Below are 15,725 nucleotides of genomic sequence, written 5' to 3'. Positions count from 1 at the left end.
GCGGCTTCTTCGCGGAGTGCGAGACGCTTGGCCGGGTCTTGTTCGCGGAACGACGGCATGAGCTTGGCGAGCGTGTCGTCCGAGGCCGCGAGAAGCTCGTCGACACGGAACGCCTCGAGCGCTTCGGTCGGGTAGAGGCCCGAGAGGCGGCCGGCGTAGCGCGCCATCGCATGCGACTGGGCCATGACGACGCCGTCGACCGTGAGCGTCGGCACCTGCTTGAACGGCAGCGTCGGCTTGACCGCGCCAAACTGTTCGCGCGTAAGGCGCTCGTCCTCGAACGGGATGCCACCCGCGTGCAGCGCCAGGCGCACGAGCTCGGCGCGGCCAGTCATGTCGAAGTACGTGAGCTTCAATGTGGGAAAGGTCATGGTTGTTGAGTCGTTGGTGGTGAAATCAAAAGTGACAACTGGAATGGCGCGCGCCGCTGACGATGAGCGATCGCCGTTGATTGAGTGATCACGTCGTGACCTTTCGGACGGGGCGCGATCTTTGCGTTGACGCGGCGTGTGGTGGGCTGTGATCACATGTCAAACCACCTGCTTGGACGTGTACGCAAGGCGACGTCGAACAGTGCCGACTTCGGCGCGATCGAGCGATCAAGTCCGACGGCGGCCATGGGCAAGGCATGGTTCATAATGGTAGTACCGCAGACTTCTGTGGTATTTGGTTCGTCCTCGCCTTGTAATGGTACGATAAAGCAATGAAATCGGACTCTGTTGCGAGACTGAGGCATGTTTGAGCACCACCGTTCATGGACGACCACGTCACCTTGGCCACAATCAGGCGACCATGGAATCACGCGTCGACAGGATGCGTTGGCGCGAACGTCAACCGAATTCTCAACCGCAACCTCAACGATTACCAACGGTTGTGCCGCATCCGAACGCGAAATCGAACGGTTGTCCCACGCCGCGCCAGGCTCGTGCATGGCCACGCAGGCCACAAACGTTGGCCAGGCACGGCGTACAGTACGTACACTCGAAGTACAGAAGCCCCATTCTTGGCCGGCGAACGACTTGGTACTCAATTGGTGCAAAGCGTTCGCACTTTCGCGCCAATGGCATCGCGAGAAAGATCGTTTTTCAGCCAATCACATTGGCGCACACTCACCTTTTTCGATCACTTCACTCTCGCTTTGCCAATGCCCCACCCAACGCTCAAGCTTACCTACTTTAACGCGCCAGGCCGCGCCGAGCTCACGCGCCTTGCGCTCTTCCTCCACGACATTCCGTTCGAGGACGAGCGCATCAGCTACAACGAGTTTATGGCGCGCAAGCCATCGCTGCCGTTCCAGCAGCTTCCGACGCTCACTGTCGACGGCGAAGTCTTTGCGCAGTCGCACGGCATGGCGCGGTATGTCGGCCACCTCACCGGTCTCTACCCAATGTCTGATCCACTGGGCGCCTATCGCGTTGATGAAGTCCTCGCCGCGTCCGACGACATTGTCAACAAACTCATTCCGTCGCTCTTTGAGCGGGACATGGAGAAGAAGCTCGCGATGCGCAAGGCGCTCGCGGCCGAGACGCTGCCGACCTTGTACGCGTGTCTGGAAGCGCGGCTTGTCGCTGCCAACGCCAAGGGCCCGTTTCTCTTGGGCGAGACGCTGTCGCTCGCCGACATTGAGCTCTTTGTCATGCGCCTCAGCATGCGCTCGAGGCACATGGACGGTATTCCGACGACGATCTGCGACAAGTACCCGCGCTGGAACGCGATCGCGGACGCCGTTGCAGTGCTTCCCAAGGTCCAAGCATGGTATGCCCAGCGCCAGTAGATGATATCTATTGACGTCAAAGTGGAATGTTTGCTCTTTGAATTGCATGATTCGGGGCGGTGGACACGGCCCAAAACACAAGTTTGACGCTTATCCGAGTTGAGTCCATGCTGCCTCGCTTTGGGCGACAACCCTCGGCTATGCTTCCTCCGCATCCTTTTAACCCCCAGACCTAACGCCAGAACTAGAAGCGAGACGCTCTGTTGACAAGAATCATTGGTACGCGTTTACCACATTTGGCACAATTTGCGCAGACAATCGGCATTCGCGAGCCGCTTGTTGGACGTGAGCGCGTCGACAAAGGTCTGCAAAGCCGTGCGGCGGCGGTGCCACAAATCCTCTTCGTCCAGCGTCGAGAGCTCGAGCGCTGGAATTGCTAGCGGCTCGCCGTCGACTTCGTCAATGAGCGCTTGGTAGAGGCGCTCAAATTCTTGGTACGTCACGGTGACGTCCCACATGCTCGTGGGCGAGAGCACATTGGCGTCGTCGGCGGTCCGGCAGTCGACGCGCATGACGTACACGGCGTCGTCCGAGCCATCTTCGTGCTCAAACGCCTTGCCAATCCAGAGCCGCGCGCGAAACAAACTCCGGTCGCGACGCGGTCGTGTCACGCTAAGCTCAATGGGCGCCGCCGACGGCAGCGGAATGAGCTCGGGGACAGTTAGCGGCGTCGGCTTGAAGACATCGGCCTTCTGATCGATTGCTTTTTCCGTCGGAATCGCCATCGGGTAGTCTTCGAGGCGGCGCGAGAGGTACTCGGGCGGCACCGACATGGCGGTTGGCGCCGGCGCCGCAATCGGAGATGACGGCAGCTGATGCAGTTTGCGCGGCACCGTCGCGGCGCAGTGGCAGTGGGGGAAGTGGACGCAGCAGGTCGGCGGAAGGATCTGCGGACCGACGTACGTGTGGCATGCGCACGGCAGCACGATCGGCAGCATATAGACAACCGGTACGTGCTGGCACGTACTGCACGGCATGTTGGCGTGCTTGGACGATGGCACTGCGTCCTCGGGCCCAAGCTCGAACGTCGACTCGGTCATGGTGTGGGCGCCCGTCGAGACCGAGGCAGCGACCGAGACCCGACGCGCGCGCGGTGCGGCGTCGTCCGCACCGTAGGACACGGACGCGGCCACCGAGACGCGGCGCGTGCGAGGATTCGCTGGCTCGTCACCGCGATAGGACACGGACGCGGAGATGGAGACACCGCGCTTGCGGTCGACAAACTCGGTGGGTACCGGCGGCGTTGTCGCCGTGAGAAGCGAGAGGAGGCTGAAGAAGCCCAGCGCGCACGCCGTGAAGACCACGATCGACGACGGATCGTAGAGCGTCGGCGACGGGAGCATGGTGCACAAGCCGCTCGTCAAATTTTACTGCTGCGTAAGAGAGCGCCCCCGTCGGTTGATGAATCAACTGGTGCCAAACAGATGGCGCACGGCGGTCACCCGCCAATCAAAACCGCGGCGTGCGAAAACACGCCACTTGACGCTTCGAAGCGCGTGACGTTCGTGCACAGAGCGTATGCACCGCGCTCGCAGGCGAATCCACTAATAAAAGAGAGCACGGGTATTACATAGACGTAATGACGCGCCGACCACGAGGCGTCGACTTGTCGCCAGCGATTCAAAAGTTGCGTGCATTCAGCCACTCGGAAAGGCCGGCAATGTCGAGACAGAAGTAGCCGAGGTATCTTTTTTCGTGGCGTAGCGTCGGGGCACGCGACCTTTTTTCAAACGAAGGGCAGCTGGAAACGTTTTCTCGCCCGCGACCGCAAAGTGTCATTTTGTGGACAACTCAATACTGTCCTCCATGCTATCACACCAACTGGTAGCGGTTTGTAGCATTTTTTCCACCGGTCCTAGCGTAAACGCTGAACTACGAGGGGTGTGCTTCATGTTGTACTGGGACGAGTGCAGAGCGTAGCAGTCGCATGTATATTTCAAGTCAATCCAAGAACTCGAGCTCGTCAACGAGCGTGTCGTCGCGGCGCACGAGTTGCATGGAGCTCGCAATCAAGTCGAGGTGGACATGCATTTCTTGGGCCGACTCGCTCGCGAGCTCGAGCACGAGCTCTTGTGTATACGGGTGTGCCTTTTCGTACTGGCTGCCGTTCATCAAGTCGACGGCAAACACGACGTTGTGGTTGGGCTCAATGCGCACGGTGCAGATGCCCGGTCGGTCGACTTCGTCGCTGGCAACGAGGACGTAAGGGTCCATCGTGAAGATTATGTTGTCCAACGCCAGAGCACTCGACAACTGAAAACGCAGACGCTCGCATAGCGCGGTCACGAGGTGGTGCACGCAGCGCTGCGACTCTTTGCTGAGTTCTCGTCGGCGAGCGTGCAGCTGCTGCAGCTCGTCGTAGGTCGTCGGTGTACGCGACGTCCGCCACTCGTCCAGTGACGTTGCAATGGCTGCGTTGAGCGCGTCGAGCTCGACTTCTTCGGACGACGGCGGCAGGGCATTGCCAGGGTGCTGAATGAGTCCGGGCACAGCCACTTGCATCTCGTGACGGGCCTTTTTGGAGCGGACGCTTTCTTTCGTGAGAATGCACCACGTGGGCAGCGAGCACGCAAACCGCATCTAGCATCGTCTAGTATGGACAAACCCTGTCCAATACGGCAGTGTACCGTAGTCGACGTCGCGGGGACATAGGCCGTGAGCTCCATACTTCGGTCGTCACCAAAGGCAACGCTGTACCGCACACGCTGACCCTGAATCGCCGCCGCACCTTGGCGCACTTGGTTCGTCATGCCCAAGAAGGCGCGTGGCCGGCGCGACTGGGTCGCATGTAACGCGTACCGCTTGTCGCCCACGCGCAAGTCGACGTACGGGGGCGGCGTCACTGCCTCGAGCTTGAGCGCTTCGATCCGAGTCGCAAAGCGCAACGCTGACTCGTGAAGGCGCGCTGTCGTGTCCGCTGTGGCCGCTTGCATCTGTGACAGCAAGGCCGTGAGTAAACTTTGGACCCGCTTGAGCTCCACAAGTGTCTCGCTGCGATCTTTCTTGACGTCGGCGCGGCGTTCGCGCACGCGTTGCCGCGCTGCATGGCGCTGGTCTTTATCGAGACCGTCCACGTCTCCCAGTCCTATGGCTTCAATCTCGTCCAGAGCGTCCTTGATCGCCGCTTCTTTGGCTTCCAGCTCGGACCGACTGGCTTCCAGAAGCCGGACGTCGCGCTCCAACGCAGCGTACTGCGCTTGGTGAGCCTCCGTAATAGCAGTGCGCTAGCCATGATGAAGAATGGTTCAAAGGCCCGTCACCGCGAGTGCTCACCTCGTCGTAAGCTGCTTGCTGCAGTGCTTGGACCGTGATCTGGATCGACTGGAGGTAACTTTGGCGTGCGACGGACTCTGGCGTCTGTGGCTCGTCGAGGTGAATGCCCTTGCTGTAGTACCCGACGCGGCCCGCGACAGCAAGCGCCATTTCGCCGGCATTGTTGCGGACGAGGCAGAGCTAGCATTTGGGCCAATATGGCACACGACTAAGCAACGACGGAGTGTACTTGGCGGACGACAGCACGGGCGATTGCAGTCTTGATCGCGGGCGTCCACGTGTGTGGAGCGCTCGAATTGTTGGCGGCTTTTCCAGCGTATAAGAGCCCGAGGGGCAGATGAAACCTAGCCGCCAAGCCGTGCATTTGACCCGAGATCACAAAAGGAGGCGTACTCAGCTGACGACGGGGGGTGGGTCGCGACGATGTGAAAGTTCCGTGCTTGGTGCGGATAATGGTGGACCGATATGTTGCAGAGAAAAGAGCTGATCTGCGTGAATAAATGCTCGACATGCACCAGGAAAAACACTAGAAAGTGCATACCTTCTGGCTCGTACAGAGCACACGGTAACGGGCGCGGCGGGGCATGGTCATAAACTTGAGTGCCGCAAGACGCCGCTCTTCTTCTTCGAGGCGTCGTTGCTTCTCGCGCGCAATGCGGCGCAGTTTCGACTACAAATGGGGTCCATATGGAATGCATGCCGGCAAAAGAGTCTTTGAATGTATAGAGCAGCGTACCGCACTCGTCTTGAGGAGCTTGTTGATGTGCAGAATCGGCCGGCCTTGGGTGGGATATTCGAAAAAGAGCATCGACGTGATGGCTTGCAGCAGCTCGTCCTTGCGCCCGGCGGTCAAGTACGCTCGGTGGTCTTCGAAGAGGTCTTCGAGATCGTCCATCGAGATGGAAAGAAGGTGGGTAATCCCAAGTGCGGGGTCGTACACGTGCACGACCAAGGCTCTACCACAAGTTTACATCAAGTTCAAACTCAAACTCAATTTACCGCACCGTTTGCTTTGCAGTCCAATGCCAAAAACGCGGCCATAGATTCCGGCGCCCCACGCCGAGACAATGACGTACGACGCGTCGATGAGAATCCCCCGGCGCGACAGCAAGAGGAGCTCGGGCTAGCGATGCCACCCAAATAGCAACCTTTAGACGACGATACTAAGTACGTACGTGGAGTGCTTGCAGATGCCACTTGCCCGGCGTCGTTACGGACCTTGTCATCCGCATTTGTCGGTATGGCTCATGAGCTTGGATCGTCGGCAGCTCGTCTTGCGCCCAGTGCTTGTCGCGGTCGCGTACGGGCTCGGGCCACCGCTCAGCCTACAGACGATCTCAAGATTGAGTGTCCACCGCCGGCAACCTGCAGCAAATGCCGGCGATGGGCGCGGCCGTGGCACGGCATGAGTGGAATCTCATCGGCGCCATCGCACTTCTTGGTCAAAAGCAGTGCAAGCGGATCTTTCTGCGTCTTCCGCGCGTCGACTTCGTTGTACTGGAGTATTTCTTCCGTGCACAGCTCGGCGCTGCCGTCTTCGTAGAGAAAGACACGCTGTCGCTGCAAGAGGCGCGCCTCCTACGCAAAGCCAAATTCGAAACTACCGATAGCATGAAAAAGCGTACGAGGCGCGGCAGTCGACGCGGGCTCCTTGTAATGTAGTCGTCTGCGGCACTTGCCACTGGCAGCGGCGCTGGCAGCGGGTGCAACGCTACGGCCTTGCGCTTCTTGGGCGACCGGACGTAGCCGCTCTGGTCGTGCAGGAGGAGGCGAAAGAAATCGGAGGTGCTTTCTACACCATCGTTGGCGCGTATTTGTGCAAGGGAGAGTGGACACACCCATGCTCGACAGGCCCATCACCCGACCAAATGCATGTTTGGCAAAACCGAGGCCACTTGAAACGCCTAAACCCTCCCAGACCTAAAGGCTGAGTCGTCCCAATTTTTTGCATGGATCAACCACCCTAACCTCTCAACGACGTTAGAGTGCAGTCGGCTCACCGCTTCATACACTTTCGAAGCATTTTCCGTAAAGTGAAGGAGCAAGATCGATGCAAGCACGCCAGAGAAACCTAGTCACTCTTGCGTGCGTGAGTGTCGTGCCCACGAGACCTTCGTTATCATGGTACAGATCGTTGAGCACTCGAGATATTTTACGCCCTTGGTTGTGCTGTCTGGCGCATTTGGTCCGAATAAATGCACCGTACAGTACGGCAGGGCCGACTCGGGCGCAAACTGCGAGGTAGTTGGGTCCGCTCTGGAGCCGCCAAAATGCACTGTATTTTCAAAGAGCTTCACTTTACAGTGGTTTACATGCCGAGGTTCATCGGTGCGCCGTTCGGGAAGAGCCACTTGAGCACGATCGCGTCAAAGTCGGGGTGGTACACGCTCATGAGGAGCGAGCACGACAGCGTCGTGTAGCCCGAGACGTAGTGCCAGCGCTTGTGCCACGTCTCGTAGCGCACGCCGCCCGGCATGCCGCAGTAGATCCACGTGAACGCGCAGCCCGCGCCATGCAGCAGCTTGAGCCCGAGCACGTGGTGGAGTTCGTTCTCGATCGCGTCCAAGACGACATAGCTACATGGAAAATGAGCGCATCAAACGAGCACGGCCACGTACGCTGCAATGATGCCGAGCGTGCCCGAGATGATTGCGTCCAGCGGAAGGTACTTGGTCTCGCGGGACCGGTGGAACATGGTCGACGCAATCGAAGACCCGAGCTGGAGGAGGCCGCACGTGTACTGACCCACTGCGTACGAGACGACGGCCGCCGCAACGTACACGAGGTTGGTCAGCAGCAGCGGGTCCGTCCACGGCCGCGTGTTGTGGCGCAGCCGCTTGGCGGCCGGCGGGCAGAAGCAACCAGGACAAAGACACATGTGCGACCGATGCTGCGAGAGCGCAAGTGCGGCGGTTTGTGACACAGCCACTTTGCATCCAAAGATAGCCAATCAGTCGCGGTGGGATACAAATCCGGTTATTATCCGGACGAGCGAGGACGGCGGCCGCGTCACACCAGAGCGTCAGATCGGCAACGGACCATCAAGACTTCGATATGTGGCAGTGAGAAGCGAGATTGGCTAGCCAAATTGACGTTGTCCGTGATGAAGGGTAGTGCGGCTTGTACTGTCCTCGCAGAAGGACTAGAGTGGCTAAAGGCTGGGCGCGAGTTACGCTCCAGCCACAGGCGCGGGCCTGTGATGATGTGGCAGCTGGCAACGATGCATTCCTCTGTGCGGCAAGATGTGACTCGTAGTAGGGACATGCAATTATGTAGCAAGTATGTCTTGGTCGATGTGATATGGTAGGAAGCCAAGGGTGATTTCTTCTTGTCTCTCTGCTGCTGTGCTTGGGTGCGCCACGAACGAACGAACGGGCTGAGACCGCGCGCATTCGGTTGCAGCCACAGCTGCATGGGGAGAACGATGCTTCACCCGCGACAGGCGAACGATCGGACGACGGGTGGTCGTCGTGACGTGGGCTCCAGGGCGTGCCACGTGGAATAACCACTCCAAAATGCAAATCAAATCGACAAAATTTCCACGCGTTCGGTGGCAAAGCTCACAGCACGAGAGGTGGGTTGGCTCGAAACTTGTTAGCACAACGATACAAAGTTCTATTCCAAACAGGCAGCTTGCGACGGCTCAAAAGTCCTAAAACAAAATTGGACTCTCCCTTGGATCCAAGCAAACGTACGTCCAGCGAGAGGGACGCGGAGCTAAGCTTCCATGGCTTTCGAAGCCCGTCGTCCTCGCTGTGGGGTCCATCATGTCCACCAATGTCGTCGTCGTCGTCGATGGGCGAGTCTTGGATTGTGAGCTCGTGGATCGTGAGCGCTTGGTCTTCAATGACTCGCAAGAGCTTCTGCTTCTCTCGCTCCAGCGCCTGCAGCTGGTGGTTGGTTTGCTTGAGTAGCGTCGCGTACGATGCGCCGTCGCCGCTCTCTGCGACTTGCAGCCGCCGCAGCTCGTCCGCGAGCTCGCCGCAGCGCACATTGTGGCAGATGCCCTACACGACAAGGACTCGTGTTGCAAGTTGCAACACGGGGTACACTACGGTCGAAAACCCCGCCAAAGGCTCTGCCATCCGCGTCTCCAAGAGGTCTTCGATCGTCTTGGCTTGTTCCTATACACGCATCAATCAATACATGGACATTGCGGCCTCGTTGAGTACCTCGATGAGGCGGTTGGCGCTGAGCTGCGCCGTCGAGAGCTGCTTGACCGTGATATCGTGATTGCGTTTTTGAACCTCGAGCGCGAGGAGGTCCTGCGAGTGCTGCTCTTGGAGCTGCGTCACTTGGCGCAAAAACTCCATTTTTTCCATTTCCAACGTCGAAATGTCTTGAATGTGCTCGTCCGTCTGCGAAACATGTATATTTCACGAGGTATTTCTCGATAGCGAGACGTACCTTGGTCTGCCGCGACCGGTCGAGCTCTTCCATGAGTTCGCGCTGGTTTTGAATCTAGCACCAGTCCATAAATTCGACAATGGCTTGTCGACATGGACGGAATTACCGTGGCATGGAGACTCTTGATGCTGGACGCCATGTCATCAATCTGTTTTTGGGCGTCGTAGTACTTGCATTCTTGGCCATGCAGTTTTTCCTCCAAATTCGAGTTGAGTTTCTGCAAAACTCGAATGAGATGATGGCACGCCGTCGACAACCAATGCATGGAACCTGGGCGTGCTCCATGATCTGGATGAGCTTGCGCTCCTTCTCACGGTGCTGCTCGAGCGCATGCTGGAGCTCCCGCACCTCGAGGTGCAGCACTTCTTTCTACGCCACCAATCGCATTGCATATCTCATGTAACTTCCAATACAAAAGGTACCTCTTTTGTCGCCGTGTGCAATTGCGCTTGGGTCGTCTCGCAGAGTTGCTGCACGGTGTTGAGCGCACTCTGTTTTTCTTGTTCGAGCTGCATGCGTGTCTCGTGAAGCGCACTCGCTTCGCGCTGACGCGCCTCTTCCAACTGGGACGTCTTGGTGCCCTCAAGCAGCGTCAATCGCCGATGCGCCTCGTGCTCGACTTGGTGTTTCTCATGTTCGAATGCCATTTGGAGCTGCTGGACTCGTTTCTGGTACTCGATCTCGAGCAGCTTCAGTTGCTTGGACGCTTCGTCCTGCTGGACAACCGAGAGCCGGCGCGACTCGCGCTTGAATGCCGTGAGCTCCTCCGAGAGCATCGTTGCCTGCGCCTTCTCCTCGTCGTGCTTGTGCATTTGCCTACCACCACACATGAGCAACGACGAGTCGAAGACATGGGCGATACCGTTCGTATTTTTGGTGCAGCGTAAAAAGTTGCTGCTGGAGACGCCGGTTCTCGCCGAGCGTCGACGACCGACTGCGAAGGTACAGTACACTGTCTTCTTGCGCCATCAAGAGACGCTCGCCGATCGATGAGTCGCACTCGACTTTGATCCGCGTATCCTCGACGACGCGGCATATCTCGGCCTTGTACTTGTCGATGGCGAGCTTTTGGATCTGGAGCTCTTGGGCCGCGGACGCTGCGTCGTGCTTCATGTGGCGAAGCTCGGCTTGCATTTGTTCCGTATGGAGTCGGTGGGATTTTTCCCGAACGCGGGCTTCCCGTAGCTCCCGCTCAAGGCACTCGACATGCGTCTTGAGCTCGGCGCACTGGTCACCGAGGGCTTGTTTGGCGTCGAGCCACTCCTTCCGCTCGGCGTTGAGTTTGCAGCGCAGACGCTCGGCGTTGGCCTTGAGCGACTTGCGCTCTTCGTGCGAGTTCATGACCGAGACGTTGGCTTCCTTCTTGGCCATATCGACCCCGTCGTCAAACTTTTTTTTCAGTCGCTTCATCTACATCAAGCGCATGGATGACCTAAGTGGCTACGTGCATAATCCAAGCCGCGCACCGTCTCGGTGAGCTTGACGATTTTGAGCTGGTCCTCTTCGTGCTGGTCGTACGACGTCTCAAGGAGCGTCGTGAGGTCCTTGCACTTTTGCTGGTAGAGTTCGCTCTCTTTTTCAACGAGGCTTTTTTGGCTCAGTAGCTCGGCAACCTCCTTCTTGAGCGCGACGGTTTGCTGGCTCGTGATCGCCGACGTTTTCTTGTGCTGCTCGTCCTTGCGCACGAGCTGCATCCGCATCGTCTCGAGGTCCTTGACGAGCGCCTGTCGCTCCTAATAGTCACCAAGATGCATCAACAGCAGACAGATCGTTCTCGTACTCTACCTGCTCAAAGACGACCGTGTAATCGCGCAGCGACGCCTGCTTCATGCTGCAAGAGCGAAGGGCCGCGAAAACTGGACAGGCTGCATCCTGCTAAGCCACGAAACGGTTTCGTCCGGGACGTAGTAGCACGATCGAACGTTAACAAGTTTGACGGGACCAAAGAAATCGCGACGCATCCAAGCACGGGCCATATCGGACGTTGGGCAGAGCACCGGTACTATGCAATCATACGGTGGTCATACGGTGGTCGTCGAGCTACGGTGGGAAACGTGCGGGGCTCAGACGCCTGGGTATGATGATGCGAACACGCAATACGGAATAACGTATTGCGACAGTAAATCCCGTCGTGCCTCGAGCGACAAGATGGAAGGTGCATGTTGAGGCCGGAAGCCTTCCGAGTCCTACGCTGACCCAAAAGACTTGTGTGTGATGGATACATGCCTTACATCCCACGTGCAGCCCTCGTACACCACGTTTCGCGCGTTCAAAATAGATAAGACAACGACGCTAGCTGGGCGTTTGGAATGGCTTGAACATAAAGGACGCGCCGTGGTCTACGTAAACGATGGGATATCCAGCTCGTTCAACGCGGCGTGCCAACCAATAATGGAGACTTTTCACGAATGTATCAACTAAACAAGAACGCCCAAGATCGCTGGGGTGGAAAGGTACCGCGCGGCGATAACCCATTTGTTGGCACCGCGTGGTCGGCCTTGGCATACCACGTGGTGCGAGGCCGTCAAGAAAGGCGCGGCGTTCGATCCCTGCAAAGCATTCGGTTCCAAAATTGGCTCGGCAGCAGAGAACAATGCGTCTCCAGTTCTTGCGACTGGGGCCTCTTTCATGCTGCAAAGTGCAGCGCTATCTTCGCACGAGTCTTGAGTCGCCATCTGTGCAAGCAAACGTTTGGACGAGGGTTTTGAATGCGATGAACACTCTGTCAGATGTGCCGAGTCATCAGTGGCACCGCCAAACGTAAGCAAAATTCCAGGCGGCACGCTACCATCTGCGTCCGGTCATGGTGGTCGCGACGACGTCACTCACACAAATGCCCCCGAAACCGCGCGTGTCCAAGCCCCGCTTTCGCAGCGCTTACCAGCGCAAGATGCAGCGCATCTACCGCAAGGCGACAGCCGACGAGCGCCTTGCACTCCGAGCCCTCGTCGTGTCTCTTGAAGCCCAGGCAACCGCTCGACTGCAAGGAAGGAAGGACAACACCACCATGTTGACGTGGCGAGAGACTGCTGTCGCGCTGCGCGAAGAGATGGTCGCCGCCCAAAGCGAGAACCGCAAGCTTCGCGCGCAAGTCCGCATGTGCCGCGACCTCATCGAGAGCCTTCGCACGCACTTTGTCTGCCGATGACACCAATCCGTCGTCTTCGGTACGGTCGTGGGCGCGCTACGTGCACAGGCTTTATTTACTCGTCTTACTCGGTTCATTAAGAGCATTGAACTGAGAGTTTTGACTTCCATGGTCCGGGTTTTGTGGGATGAAACAGTGCGCGGATGGCCCACATTTTTCTGGTTGTATGGGCTGTCGTTAACGCCACGGCTATTGGTGCTGGTGGCATACGCGTTGCCAGACGTACGTCCAAACATGTGCCGCCGACTCCCTACATCCCAAGTTTGAAAAGCTTGCATTGAAGCTTGCCTACCTCGCCGCATAGATGGAGAAGACCGAGTCTGTCACGGTATCCCAGTGCGCGCTCCATCCCTCGGCACGCGCTTTCCCGACGGCTGCGACCAGCGACCTACAGATGCGTTGCATCTCCAAACAAAACGGTGGCTCGATACCGGAGCTTGAGAGCGACCGTCGCGGCGGCACTTGTCGCGGCTACAGCCCGTGCTGCCTGCGCGCCACATTCGAGGCAGTACACACCGGCCTTGACGTTGGTCCAGACGCCAAGCAGTGGTGAGCGCAGAAGGATCCAGTCGAGGCTGTCGCAGTCGGCACTGCCTTCGCGCCACAGCGTTCGTAGCTCGACGAGGGCGGGCCACTGTGCATATGCAAACGGAGCCAACGCAATGGGTACCGTACCCCGTAGCAGGAAAAGCGCCGTCAGTAGGACACTCGAGCCGTCTCGACAGATTGTGACTACACACAAGTGAGCCGACGCGTGGCAGACCGGCACGTACGAGCGATGGCAACGGCTTTGGGCGGTTGCAGCGCTTGTAGCACAAGACGGAGGTACGCAGCCAAGGTGGTCGTGTCGACCTCCGTAGCAATCTCTCGAAGCTGCGGGTGGAGCCATCGCAGTGCAGCGTCGTGCGACGCGACGACGGACGCGAGGAGTTCGGTATACGTAAACGTCGTTGGCTGCTGCCAATAGTCGAGCGCCCATCGCAGAAAGTACAGCGCCTGCATTCCCGTGAGATCGATTGACGAAACGTCGGTCGCAGTGACAGCGGCTTGTGCAGCGACCCGAACGTCGGCGGTCGACACCTGGCCGAGGCAGTACCCGGCCGAGTCGAGCGCCAGCGGCGCCAGAAACCGAGCCAAGTCGTGCGTGTTTCGTTCCCACACCACGTAGTAGAGAAAGACGGAGCCGTGGAGAAGACACATGCGGACTCGCGGCGACGTTGTCAACGCGCAAGTCATTGCGACGGTGCACGCGACAGGCCATGCAGTATGCACAAGTACAAAGAGCTTGTACTGCCCGAGAAGCCGCAGAAGCAGCGGTAGCGCATACGCGAGCCATGGAAGCCGCACCCAGAAGCGCCAGTGAAGCCGCCGCCAGCGCACCTTGTAGTGGAACCAGAGTGCAATATAGCCAAGGAACACGGCGAGAAGGGCGACGCACCAGTTGTGGACGAGCCACGATGCGACGCCGAGACACAATAGCGGAAGCCCAAGCTGCAATGGCGTCGACTGTCGCAGCAGGTGCTGACCAAAGAGGCGCAAACATTGCCAGCCCACCTCGTAAGCCATCGAGTTTCCTGGTGCCAAAGCTCCAGCCCGCGCAGGAGAGGGCTGCGCGGGAGGTGGCGGTGTTGCGACGACAGGCGGCGGTCGAGGACACTCCGCGGCGTCGGCCGTCCCAAGTGCATCAAGAACGCCGATACGCGCCTGCTTGAGCGCATCGTGGGTAGCACGGTCATCAAGCCCAAGCGCGATTGCCTTCTTGAAGCTCTGGACTGCGGACGGGTACTGCTGCAGGGCCAGCTGCGCGTGACCTAGCGTGGCGTGGGCCATGCCTGAGGTTGGCGCCACTCGCGCGCTCTCCTTCGCATGCGCGAGGTTCAGATCACGATCACTAGAGAGACCATGAAGAGAAGAGCGCTCTAGTAGAGGCTCCGCCCCGGCGCTGGGGCTCGGGATGGCGGCAAGGGCAGCCATCGTGTCGGTCATGGATCGGAGATTGCTCGTTGTGATATCCGGTAAATGCAAAGGCGTATCCGGATTGGTATGCGATGCACCACGTTTTTCGATGGGATTGTGATGCTAAAGTTATGCTAGCTATTAGACGTAGTATCTACCAAGGGAATAGGGCAACTTGTTTATTCCTTGTATCTACGAACATTAGTAGGGTTATTTTGACGTGGCCGTGTGAGTCTAGGTTGGACCTTTGCCGGAATACAAATACTAACGTTAGTACTAGTACACATGTACCAAGCGTTGGTACTGTGATCGTTTGAGCTATCTTTCGCCAATAATCGGGAGCGACAACGTGATCCAATGTCCTGGATAGAGTACTACATGTATCTTGGCTCAATAATGGCAGACTCGGTTGCGTCTAGTTGCCTCCATCTGCTAACGTGAGTAAGATGCAAACGAGCAATGTTATCAAGAACTCTGTGTCCACGAGCAAATATGACGCGAGGATGTTTTCTTGTGGGCTGGAGCGAGTACAGTTGTAGACACGATCAGAAAATTGCAGCGACTCGTTCCTTCTTAGGCTTAGTGTTCACGGGCGGTGCAGGCCTGGGCGGTGCCATGGCACCAAGCCATGGCACCTCAAAATGGGTGTGAACCTAACAGTAATTTACCATGTGCTTGCTCAACCAATGACCGAGTGCGAAAAGGGCATGTCATTGCATTACGGCTGCGATGCACAACAGCATTCGAATGAGCGGCCAGAGCCCACGCAATTGGCGCCAAAATGCAATACAATGAGCGCGGCAGCATGCCAAGAGTACCCGCAAACTCTCGTGCTTGAATTAGTCTTGAGCTGTCGACCGCCCAGTCCATTTGCGCGCGGAAGAGGCCACGATGGCGGCTCTCGGGCAGGAGGACGAGCAGCAAGGACAAGGTCGCAATGATGATGAAGTCGTCGTCGTCGTTGTCGAACGCGTCGGCTATGTCGGAGCTACCGGTATGCCCACCGGGAGCTCCCACCGGGCAATAATGGGATCCAAAGCATCAAAACCATCTTATTTAATAGCTGTTCGTATTATTTTACAATGTTCAATTCCATATACAAAGGGTATGGTTTATGTCATACATTTTAAAAACACCACACCAAGAATATTATAATACGATCGTCCA

At 57.8% G+C, this 15,725-nt stretch overlaps 8 protein-coding genes across 8 annotated transcripts in view; 2 read left to right on the top strand and 6 right to left on the bottom strand.

Annotated features, from left to right (window-relative positions):
- Positions 1 to 484, bottom strand: part of SDRG_08820 (hypothetical protein) — a gene marked incomplete at its 3' end in the record, with an annotated part of 699 nt that extends 215 nt beyond the window's left edge. Inside the window, exon 1 of the mRNA XM_008614718.1 lies at positions 26 to 484. Within this exon, the coding sequence (XP_008612940.1) occupies positions 26 to 371 (346 nt within the window). The 5' untranslated portion in view covers positions 372 to 484. The remainder of the gene's footprint in view (positions 1 to 25) is intronic.
- Positions 485 to 1,144: 660 nt separating this feature from the next.
- SDRG_08819 (hypothetical protein) lies at positions 1,145 to 1,774 on the top strand (the record flags this gene model as incomplete). Its single annotated transcript, XM_008614717.1, has 1 exon — positions 1,145 to 1,774. One exon carries the CDS (start codon positions 1,145 to 1,147, stop codon positions 1,772 to 1,774), a length of 630 nt encoding a protein of 209 aa, XP_008612939.1.
- A 198-nt stretch (positions 1,775 to 1,972) lies between these two features.
- On the bottom strand, positions 1,973 to 3,171 carry SDRG_08818 (hypothetical protein). The gene has a single exon (XM_008614716.1). It carries the CDS (start codon positions 3,115 to 3,117, stop codon positions 2,002 to 2,004), a length of 1,116 nt encoding a protein of 371 aa, XP_008612938.1. The 5' UTR covers positions 3,118 to 3,171; the 3' UTR covers positions 1,973 to 2,001.
- A 511-nt stretch (positions 3,172 to 3,682) lies between these two features.
- SDRG_08817 (hypothetical protein) lies at positions 3,683 to 6,928 on the bottom strand. Its single transcript, XM_008614715.1, has 11 exons — positions 6,886 to 6,928; positions 6,673 to 6,839; positions 6,223 to 6,625; positions 6,052 to 6,170; positions 5,784 to 6,003; positions 5,589 to 5,717; positions 5,441 to 5,535; positions 5,277 to 5,391; positions 5,048 to 5,227; positions 4,402 to 4,998; positions 3,683 to 4,354 (listed from the first exon to the last, which is right to left on the bottom strand). Exons 3-11 carry the CDS (start codon positions 6,277 to 6,279, stop codon positions 3,716 to 3,718), a joined length of 2,151 nt encoding a protein of 716 aa, XP_008612937.1. The 5' UTR covers positions 6,280 to 6,625; positions 6,673 to 6,839; positions 6,886 to 6,928; the 3' UTR covers positions 3,683 to 3,715.
- A 42-nt stretch (positions 6,929 to 6,970) lies between these two features.
- SDRG_08816 (hypothetical protein) lies at positions 6,971 to 8,242 on the bottom strand. Its single transcript, XM_008614714.1, has 3 exons — positions 7,666 to 8,242; positions 7,176 to 7,623; positions 6,971 to 7,127 (listed from the first exon to the last, which is right to left on the bottom strand). The coding sequence occupies exons 1-2, from the start codon at positions 7,923 to 7,925 to the stop codon at positions 7,356 to 7,358; spliced, it is 528 nt and encodes a 175-aa protein (XP_008612936.1). The 5' UTR covers positions 7,926 to 8,242; the 3' UTR covers positions 6,971 to 7,127; positions 7,176 to 7,355.
- Positions 8,243 to 8,622: 380 nt separating this feature from the next.
- SDRG_08815 (hypothetical protein) lies at positions 8,623 to 11,364 on the bottom strand. The gene is made up of 11 exons (XM_008614713.1): positions 11,240 to 11,364; positions 10,921 to 11,187; positions 10,317 to 10,864; positions 9,877 to 10,270; positions 9,725 to 9,823; positions 9,561 to 9,671; positions 9,455 to 9,508; positions 9,220 to 9,405; positions 9,103 to 9,171; positions 8,743 to 9,054; positions 8,623 to 8,699 (listed from the first exon to the last, which is right to left on the bottom strand). The coding sequence occupies exons 1-11, from the start codon at positions 11,282 to 11,284 to the stop codon at positions 8,691 to 8,693; spliced, it is 2,094 nt and encodes a 697-aa protein (XP_008612935.1). The 5' UTR covers positions 11,285 to 11,364; the 3' UTR covers positions 8,623 to 8,690.
- Positions 11,365 to 12,257: 893 nt separating this feature from the next.
- On the top strand, positions 12,258 to 12,711 carry SDRG_08814 (hypothetical protein; the record flags this gene model as incomplete). The annotated part of the gene is made up of 1 exon (XM_008614712.1): positions 12,258 to 12,711. The coding sequence occupies one exon, from the start codon at positions 12,258 to 12,260 to the stop codon at positions 12,600 to 12,602; it is 345 nt and encodes a 114-aa protein (XP_008612934.1). The 3' UTR covers positions 12,603 to 12,711.
- SDRG_08813 (hypothetical protein) lies at positions 12,627 to 14,605 on the bottom strand. The gene is made up of 4 exons (XM_008614711.1): positions 13,376 to 14,605; positions 13,034 to 13,334; positions 12,895 to 12,990; positions 12,627 to 12,852 (listed from the first exon to the last, which is right to left on the bottom strand). Exons 1-4 carry the CDS (start codon positions 14,586 to 14,588, stop codon positions 12,792 to 12,794), a joined length of 1,671 nt encoding a protein of 556 aa, XP_008612933.1. The 5' UTR covers positions 14,589 to 14,605; the 3' UTR covers positions 12,627 to 12,791.
- Positions 14,606 to 15,725: the final 1,120 nt, after the last annotated feature.

This window comes from Saprolegnia diclina (genome assembly GCF_000281045.1).
Source record: "Saprolegnia diclina VS20 unplaced genomic scaffold supercont1.27, whole genome shotgun sequence".
NCBI lineage: Eukaryota > Oomycota > Saprolegniomycetes > Saprolegniales > Saprolegniaceae > Saprolegnia > Saprolegnia diclina.
This window is presented reverse-complemented; position numbering and strand designations above follow the sequence as displayed.